This window comes from Gymnoscopelus braueri, assembly GCF_963280865.1.
Source record: "Gymnoscopelus braueri genome assembly, chromosome: 1".
NCBI classification, from domain to species: domain Eukaryota; kingdom Metazoa; phylum Chordata; class Actinopteri; order Myctophiformes; family Myctophidae; genus Gymnoscopelus; species Gymnoscopelus braueri.
In genome coordinates, this window is record NC_137603.1 from 10,142,772 (window position 1) to 10,152,089 (window position 9,318).

Consider the following 9,318-nt stretch of genomic DNA (forward strand, 5'->3'; position numbering starts at 1 on the left):
TTTTTTTATTTTTTTATCCTTCAATCAGATGTTTTTCTTTATTTATTGTTTGCTCATTTGTACTTAAAAGTGTGCTATTTCTAGAACAAAACAAGAATCATCCGTTATTCCCATATGGTGCATTCAAGGATCTTTAGTTTAGTACAAATCCTTGTACAAAGGAAATAAGGCAACATTTATATATATATATTTTAAAAATGTTTTTATCCCACGATTTTGCAACCCCATTTTTTTCACCCAGTGCCAATTGTCTAAGTAGCACGTAGAAGGAACACGTTATTCCAACCAGTTCCTTTCCCCTCCATCAGGCTGACCAGGGGGAGGCAGTATAGAGACCAGGATTACTGGATGTTTTTGAGAGGGTACCTACGGACACGGGGAGAACATGCAAACTCCACACAGAAAGGCCCTTTCACCAATTAACCCCACCTAGGGTATGGGCACTGATAACGCAGAGGAGAGGACACGCCCCCTGCAGCGCCCACAGCGTCCCCGGCGGGAATCAAAACCCAGGACCTTCTATCTGTGAGGCGACAGCGCTACCGACTGCGCCACCGTGCCCCCAACGCAACATTTATGAATATATCAAAAATAGTATTTTCCCCAGAACTATCTTTGTTTACAAAAAAGGTACAAAGGTTTTGTCCTGGACGAGCGAGAGGGACATGTCTTTCAGTTCCTCGGCCGATCTCACAGTTTTGTACCCCAGCTGGTGGAGCACCTTCTGACACACCACCTGTGTGTGCTCCACCATGTCGTACGACAGTTTCAACCGCCATCTCTCCGCCGTGGCCGCCGAGTCCCTCACCGTGCCGAACTTGTGTTTGGCCGACGGCTCGCTGCTGCCATTGGTGCTCGCCTGTATCCAGTCCTCCACGTTCTTGTCCATGGGCAGCCCCAGGTAGTCGTAGATCTCCCTGGATTTGAGGAGCGGGTTTCGTGCCAGGTCCTCGTAGCGAACCAGCATGTACCTCCCTTTGAGCCAGGGCGGGTGGCCGAGGCCGGTGGACACGGAGCTGAGGAGGTCGTCGCAGACCACCGTCTGCTTGCGGATGGCCTGGTTTGGCTGGAAGCCAAACGCCTCGATCATCGACGAGAGGATCCCGCGGGGGTCCCTGACCAGCTGGATGACCTTGAGGTTGAGCCGGGGGTCCTCCACCAGAGCGCGCAGGTCCCCGATTGCCCGCACTCGCACGGTCTTGAGCGCCACGTGCCTCGGAATCAGAATCAGAAGAATCAACTTTACTGTCACATCACAGGTTTACAGGCGTTTTTGTGCAAAGCTCCATCGTTTTTGTTATTTCCATAAGACAGGGGTCTTCAACGTTTTTTCAGGCCAAGGACCCCTTAGCTGAGAGAGAGATGAAGCAGGGACCCCCACTTCATATTGGATTCATGTTCAATGTGTGTTTTCAGACATTTAACCACTTAAACCACCAATACTTTGTAAACTTGACCTGTGGCTCGGTACTTGGTCTGCTCTTTTACCCTCTACACCAAACCTCTGAAAATATAATGAGCTTGTAGATCTGCTGTTTTCGGGCTAATGTTTCCCCCCAAAATAGGGATGCTATAGGCTTCAAGTGTTTGATGTAAAAGATAAATAAAGTCCCTATCACACAAAGATTTAGAGGCCCCCCTATAGTAACTCTGATGAGGACCACCTAGGGGTCCCGGACTCCCTGTTGAAGACCCCTGCTTTAACAGAAAGTAAAGAAAGAAGAGGGGGGGGGGCAAAGGGGGAAGAGAGAACAAATACATTTAAAAAAAGTGATGTACCTCTTGTCGAGGCATGCCTCCATCGCCAGGGTCATGTTGAGCGGCGCGCACGCGCAGTCGCCATGCACCACGTGGACGTCGCCGGGGCCGGCGGGGCCGCACGCGGGCTGCTGGCACAGCGCCCGGCTGGCGCCGTGGCGGAACAGCCCGCCAGTGATGTGGTTGACCGGCGCCGGCTTGATGTAGCGCTCCAGGGAGTAGAGGTCGCAGTCGTACAGGCTCCGCAGCAGGTCGTGGCTGGCGTCTAGCTTCACACGTTCGTCCGCCGTGTCCAGGGTGGCCAAGGTGACGTGCCAGAGAGGCTCGAACAGGTAGAAGACCTAAGGGACAGGTCGATTTTTAAAGAAGGGTACCCCTGGAGAAAATGTATGTGCCCTGATCTAAAATGGCATGACCCTCCCTTTGACAAAAAAAATAAATCAATGACCCTCCCCAAGTGATTAAAAAAAAAAGATGAACCCTCCCCGCCTAGGAGTGTCACAATATATTGTCCCACGATATAGCCTATCATGGTTTTAAAATGTGACGATAGGTATTGTCATGATGTCATACTGTATCGTAATATTTTTTTTGTTATTAAAACACTTTCCTTTTTTTTTTTGCCTATGAAAGTTATAGGAGTTCTTACTGTATGGTGTATGATATGAAATGTAAAGCTTATCATAATCACAGTAATTATTAATCATGTCTTCCATCATATTCAAGGTATTTTGGAGAAACAGACTCCAGTCACTTTCAGTTTAAAGCACTGCTGAGAGGAGGTGTTGTGGGTCAGCTGATGCTCGTTGACGCTCGTTAATCAAAGCAATTATGCCTCTGCACTCTCAAATAGGCCTACATCTAATCTAAGATGGTTTACATGGTATTATACTGTATCTGGTATTATAGATTTTTTTGAGCTGTTGGAAATAACTAGGCTGCACTTGGTTGGTAAAGTCCAGATGACAAGAATATGAGGTTTGTGGAATTTATGTCATGCATTGTTATATTATATTATATTTGTTATATTAGTCTATCTGTCCTCTGAAACAATGGGTTTATAGTTAGTGAGAACTTCACTTCTCCCTTAAGCTTGCACAAATGTATTTATTTGTATGTACAAAGCACTTTGTAATTGTTTTTTAAAGTGCTTTATAAAGTTAGTTTAAACTAAAGATGATGGCCAATGTTGATGATACATGAGAAAAGAACATTAATAATGTATCATATCGATATCATATGCCCAACAACATCATGTATTGTATCGTGAAATTAGTGTATCTTGACACCCCTAACCCTCCCCATCATCCCCGTCCGATGTTTTGCTTTCCACATTACTGTAGTCAGTCTTGCTAAATGCACAGTGTAGTATCTGTAGTAGTGGTAGCGAATGGATAGTGTTCTCAACTTTGATGTGGGAAACCCATTGAATCCTGTTCAGATTGAAGAAAGTTGAGTATTTGGTAACAGTAGTCAGAGCTGGCCCTGAGGAATTTGATGCCTATATAGGCAGCATTTTACCTGGTGCCCCCCCCCCATAGCCTATTATTTAATAATAAATAAGGCTATTTCACAAACACAAATAACTAGGACACCGTGTAAATTACAAAAGCCAAATTACAATTTACAATTTTGGCATTTAGCAGACGTGATTTACAGTAAGCAAGATAAACTCAGTAATATAGGATCATAGATAAACCAATAACCTATCATCAGTCTAAACATTATAATGATATAAAAAATAAAAAAAAGTATGTACATTGAAACTATACACACACTTAGGATGCCAGGTCAACAATGACCTGGCATCTGTCTAAATAAAATGCTATCTAAATTACATTTTAACGTTTGAATAAGACTGCATGGTCATCAAGGCTAGAACATTTAAAACAAAACTATTATATATTAATATTAATGAATTTGTATTGGGTGTTATCTGAGTATAGATAGAAAGGTGTTTTATTATCTCCTGGAATAGAGAGAGAGAGAGAGAGAGAGAGAGAGAGAGAGAGAGGACCTCTGAAAGTCTTATTAAAGAAATGTAACTTAACGTGCTGTACTGCACGTCATTGCCATTCACGTGGCCGTTGCATGTGCATTTTGCACGCATATTCACGTCATGTACTTTCTGTACCATGAAATTATAAACCGGTTTCTGCACATACCTAGGGATGTACAGTATGCAGCACTCCTTAAATGATCTGGAATGTACCCTTCTAACAATACAGATCGATTTATTTGCATATTGAAACAGATTTGAAATGTCAAACATGTCAAGCCTCTGACGTTTTTACATGTAGTTCATCATGCAACACGTGTGTGTTCCGCCCTCAAATTCTTCTTATGGAGGCCATCACCCCTGCCCGCACACACGCGTTAAAGTCTATTTAAGTTAATGTAAATATATATTAAGTTCTAAATAAAAACGGGTTTCACTCCCACTCTTTTTCCCCACTGTTGACCACTGTTTTGCTGTACTAAAAAGGTATATAAAAAACGGACTATTTTATCAATTCAAAATTGCATGACCCTCCCTTGGATTCAAAGTAGAATTGGCTGACCCTCCCTTGGACTAAAATTAGAAAGGCATGACCCTCCCCTATTTTCCTCCAGGGACCCCCCTCTGTAAATTTCGACTGGTCCCTAATACAATACAACACAATAGATACTGTCATTGACACACAATTGACACGAAGCTTGTTTCCATTGTGGTCTAGAGTAGACCATTGGTTCTCAAAGTGGGGTCCGGGGACCCCCAGGGGTCCTTGGGGGGGGGGGTAGGCCTACCAGGGGGTTCTGCAGCAAAATTAGTTGATTTAGCGTTCATTTCAGTTTAACCACGTGAGCCCGATATACCTCGGCTATTTGAAAATAGCCGATCTACAAGCTCACAACGTGCCGCTTTGCGACACGTTGTGAGCTTGTAGATCTGCTATTTTCAAAACAATTCTTGCAAAAAAATGTTTAACATTTGGAATTGTTTTGAAGCATTTTGACACACAAATCTTGTATGGGGGGGGGGGGGTCCCTGGCACAACATATTTTCAGATGGGGGTCCGTGGCCAAATACATTCAATTTGGGGGTCCTTGACATGAAAATGTTTGAGAACCATACCTCCTGGTGCTGGTTGAGCAGCTGGCCCGTGAAGGAGGAGCCACTGCGGTAGGTGGCCAGGACCAGGATGTGGGTCTTCCTGACCGTCCGAATTGATTGATTGGTTTGTTGACTTAGAACACTGTAAAGACAAAAATAAATACATAATATAAACATAATACACTTAAAAATCTGAAATGTATAAATATAAAAACATGAAAACAAATACATGCTGTACTCTAGGCAGGGTGTTCCAAAAGGGCATGATAGGATGAAGTTAAAAACGTATCTAGTGCTATATCCCTTATTGCTCAAAGATCAAATAGCATTTAGAAATACAATTTCTAAAATCTATGTAATGAAAATACTATGACGACAACAAACAAACAAAATCAGCTTCTGGTATTCAGCTTCAGAGCTTAAAGGAGAATACCGGACAAATTAAGTGTTGCCTTTGATGTCTCGTTACTTACCGACCGACGTGAAAAGTGGCGTTCTTTTTTTCCATAGATTCCCGTGTCGTCATTTTTTAAACCCCCTCCGTTGTCAGAATGGGAGCGCGTGGGTCAGGGAGATTCGTCTATTGTAACCGAGGCAAAGTTGTTTTTCTCTCTTCTGCTCGTCTTTGTGGAGTCTCATGATAGTCAAATGTGCGTTGAAATGTCCTGCGAGGCCACCGTTAATGGCGAACGATTTAACACTGGATGCTTGTTTCTTTCCAGAACCTGGCAACTCGTGTCGGTAAGTAACGAGACATCAAAGGCAACACTTAATTTGTCCGGTATTCTCCTTTAAAGGAATAGTTCACCCAAAAAATGACGTATTTCAATTGCACACCCCATAGAGCGTTGAATTCATGGAGATTTTTTTGTTTTTGACGCTTTCCTAAGCCAATAATTTGATGACCGGGTGTATTTCCGGTAGGAGACTCAAAGAGCCTCCTTTGAGTCTCCTACTGGATAGTACATTAGCATCTTTCCGCCAGTAATCAAATTATTGGCTTAGGAATGCGACAAAAACAAAAAACAAATCCATGAATTCAATGCTTCATGGGGCGTGCAACTGATAGGTTTGCAATTGAACATAAGTCATTTTTTTTGGGAGAACTACTCCTTTAATGCAAATTAATGTGAATGGCTGCGTACACTCCGTACAGGATGGCGATGGAGACCACGGCCAGCAGGATGAGTGCCTTCCAGGAGCATTTAATGCCGGAGCACTTCATCTAGACACGGTGGGCCAGCTTCTCCCTGGGAAAGTAAAGTAAAAGCATAATACTGTCACGGTCGGTTTGGAAACATTATGTGTCCAAAACTGTTACTTTTCGGGAAATGGAACAATCATTTTCTGAAATAGTGAAAATAGCTGATCTACAAGGTCACAGTGCATGGCAGGAATGAGTTCAGTCAGGACAACTCATGACTGGATAAAATATGTTGTATTGAATATAAAATTAGCAATACATTCATTTTGGTTTGGCGATGAATTGGATCTGCTTTTAGGTACTCTGAGAACGCACATTACATCTTCCTACCAACAGGGACTCCGAATCCCCAGTACGTAAAAGTGATTCTAAAACGACGAGGTGATGGCTGGGGTGGTGGAGGGTGAGCAGCAAAGTTTAAAGCAGCACAGACGGCAGTAGGCAGCGGAAAACGGCTAGCCAGGATTCAGGAATGAGCAATGCAACTTCCCCATTTAAATAGGATGCTCTATTATGAAGTGAGTGTGTGATTGGTTGAGAATAGAAGCATTTTTCAACTTCTATGTAATTTTCATGGATGAGATTAACTGACAATGTGCCTGAGGGGGTAATCTAGCCTGGACTATTAAAAAGACCATAGCCCGTAGTACTACGGGATCGGCGCTTTACGGTTGGATTTATCTGCCCGTAGAACTACGGGCCTGGCGGTCAATGTGTTAAAGGAGAATTCCGGACATTTTAAGTGTTATCTTTGATGTGTCGTTACTCACCTACCGACGTAAAAAGTGGCGTTGTTTTTTTCCAGAGATTCCCCTGTCGTCATTTTTTCAACCCCCTCCGTTGTCATAATGGGAGCGCGTGGCTTAGGGAAATTCGTCTATCATAACCGATGCAAAGTTATTTTTTTCTCTACTACTACTCATTGTAGAGTTTCATGATAGTCAAACATGCGCTGAAAGTTCCTGAGAGGCTACCGCTAATGCCGAACGATTTAACACTGGTTGCTTGTTTCTTTCCAGAACCTGGCAACTTGGTGTTGCCAGGTAGAGAAACAAGCAACCAGTGTTAAATCGTTCGGCATTAGCGGTAGCCTCTCAGGAACTTTCAGCGCATGTTTGACTATCATGAGACTCTACAATGAGTAGTAGTAGAGAAAAAAATTACTTTTCATCGGTTATAATAGACGAATTTCCCTAAGCGACAGGGGAATCTCTGGAAAAAAACAACGCCACTTTTTACGTCGGTAGGTGAGTAACGACACATCAAAGATAACACTTAAAATGTCCGGAATTCTCCTTTAATAGCCAGAATGATTGAATAATCTGCCCAGGTGATCATTGCTGTTCTGACCTCCACAGAAAGTCGTCCGTGTGCAGCTCGTGGAAAAGTGGAGATATTTCACCAAACACACGTTTTCTGGCAGAACTTTCAAATGGATATGAAACTAGCGGACAATATCTGACTCCAAGTCTTAGGAATTAATTATTAGGTGAGTACAGACGGAGTTTAGAGCACTTTTGCGCCCGCGCAGATCGTGACTACACAGTGCGTCGTCCAGACCGATCTATGACTGTCTATTTGAAATACATGAAATGTATGTAAGATGACAGACATTCCAGGGCTAGGGAGAGACATGCAGTAAAGATCATCGGGAGCGGGACTCGAACCCGCGATGCATCGACAGGATACATTAGAGCCTATAGGAGCCCTATCTTGGCCCAAAGTGGCTAAACCCACTATTTGGGGGATTTCCAGCAGGTGTCAGGCTGCCTCACGCTACAGCAAAAGGGGATTGCAAGGCTTACTTACTTACTTGAGACAGTCTTTTTACTTACAGTGAATATCTACAGTGTATGTCAACGTGATCAACACTTGTCTTGAGTGAATTTAGTTTGATCATTGTTGTAAATAAACGTACCAAGTGAACCTTTGCAGCTGTCTTAATGTTGAGAGATTACACTACGTGTCCACTAGATGGCGGAAATCAACCACCTGGGGGAAAGAGAGAGAGCCAAAGAGGGAGAGGAGGGAGGGAGGGAGACAGACAGACAGATAGAGAGAGAAATATAATCATGAACACAATTATTAGGCTGTGAATATATAAATGTGTGTTCTCCTTGAACAATAATGTACAGGACCTGCTGAGAGGGAGACAGTGCAGGAGAGACAGACAGCAAGACAGAAGATATCGAGGGAGACAGCAGTGTAGAAGAGACAGACAGTAGGTAAGCTGTTATGCTTATTATTGTCTCTAAGGGACAGGTCGATTTTTAAAGAAGGGTACCCCTGGAGAAAATGTATGTGCCCTGATCTAAAATGGCATGACCCTCCCTTTGACAAAAAAAATTAATCAATGACCCTCCCCAAGTGATTAAAAAAAAAAGATGAACCCTCCCCGCCTAGGAGTGTCACGATATATTGTCCCACGATATAGCCTATCATGGTTTTAAAATGTGACGATAGGTTTTGTCATGATGTCATACTGTATCGTAATATTTTTTTTGTTATTAAAACACTTTCCTTTTTTTTTTTGCCTATGAAAGTTATAGGAGTTCTTACTGTATGGTGTATGATATGAAATGTAAAGCTTATCATAATCACAGTAATTATTAATCATGTCTTCCATCATATTCAAGGTATTTTGGAGAAACAGACTCCAGTCACTTTCAGTTTAAAGCACTGCTGAGAGGAGGTGTTGTGGGTCAGCTGATGCTCGTTGACGCTCGTTAATCAAAGCAATTATGCCTCTGCACTCTCAAATAGGCCTACATCTAATCTAAGATGGTTTACATGGTATTATACTGTATCTGGTATTATAGATTTTTTTGAGCTGTTGGAAATAACTAGGCTGCACTTGGTTGGTAAAGTCCAGATGACAAGAATATGAGGTTTGTGGAATTTATAGTCATGCATTGTTATATTATATTATTTGTTATATTAGTCTATCTGTCCTCTGAAACAATGGGTTTATAGTTAGTGAGAACTTCACTTCTCCCTTAAGCTTGCACAAATGTATTTATTTGTGTGTACAAAGCGATTTGTAATTGTTTTTTAAAGTGCTTTATAAAGTTAGTTTAAACTAAATATGATGGCCAATGTTGATGATACATGAGAAAAGAACATTAATAATGTATCATATCGATATCATATGCCCAACATCATGTATTGTATCGTGAAATTAGTGTATCTTGACACCCCTAACCCTCCCCATCATCCCGTCCGATGTTTTGCTTTCCACATTACTGTAGTCAGTCTTGCTAAA

The 9,318-nt window shown here is 42.4% G+C and overlaps 1 protein-coding gene across 1 annotated transcript; it reads right to left on the minus strand.

The window, feature by feature from the left end:
* Window positions 1-535: 535 nt before the first annotated feature.
* LOC308087568 (carbohydrate sulfotransferase 1-like) lies at window positions 536-6,077 on the minus strand (the record flags this gene model as incomplete). The annotated part of the gene is made up of 4 exons (XM_080431525.1): window positions 536-1,214; window positions 1,780-2,099; window positions 4,874-4,994; window positions 5,998-6,077. The coding sequence occupies 4 exons, from the start codon at window positions 6,075-6,077 to the stop codon at window positions 620-622; spliced, it is 1,116 nt and encodes a 371-aa protein (XP_080287651.1). The 3' UTR covers window positions 536-619.
* Window positions 6,078-9,318: the final 3,241 nt, after the last annotated feature.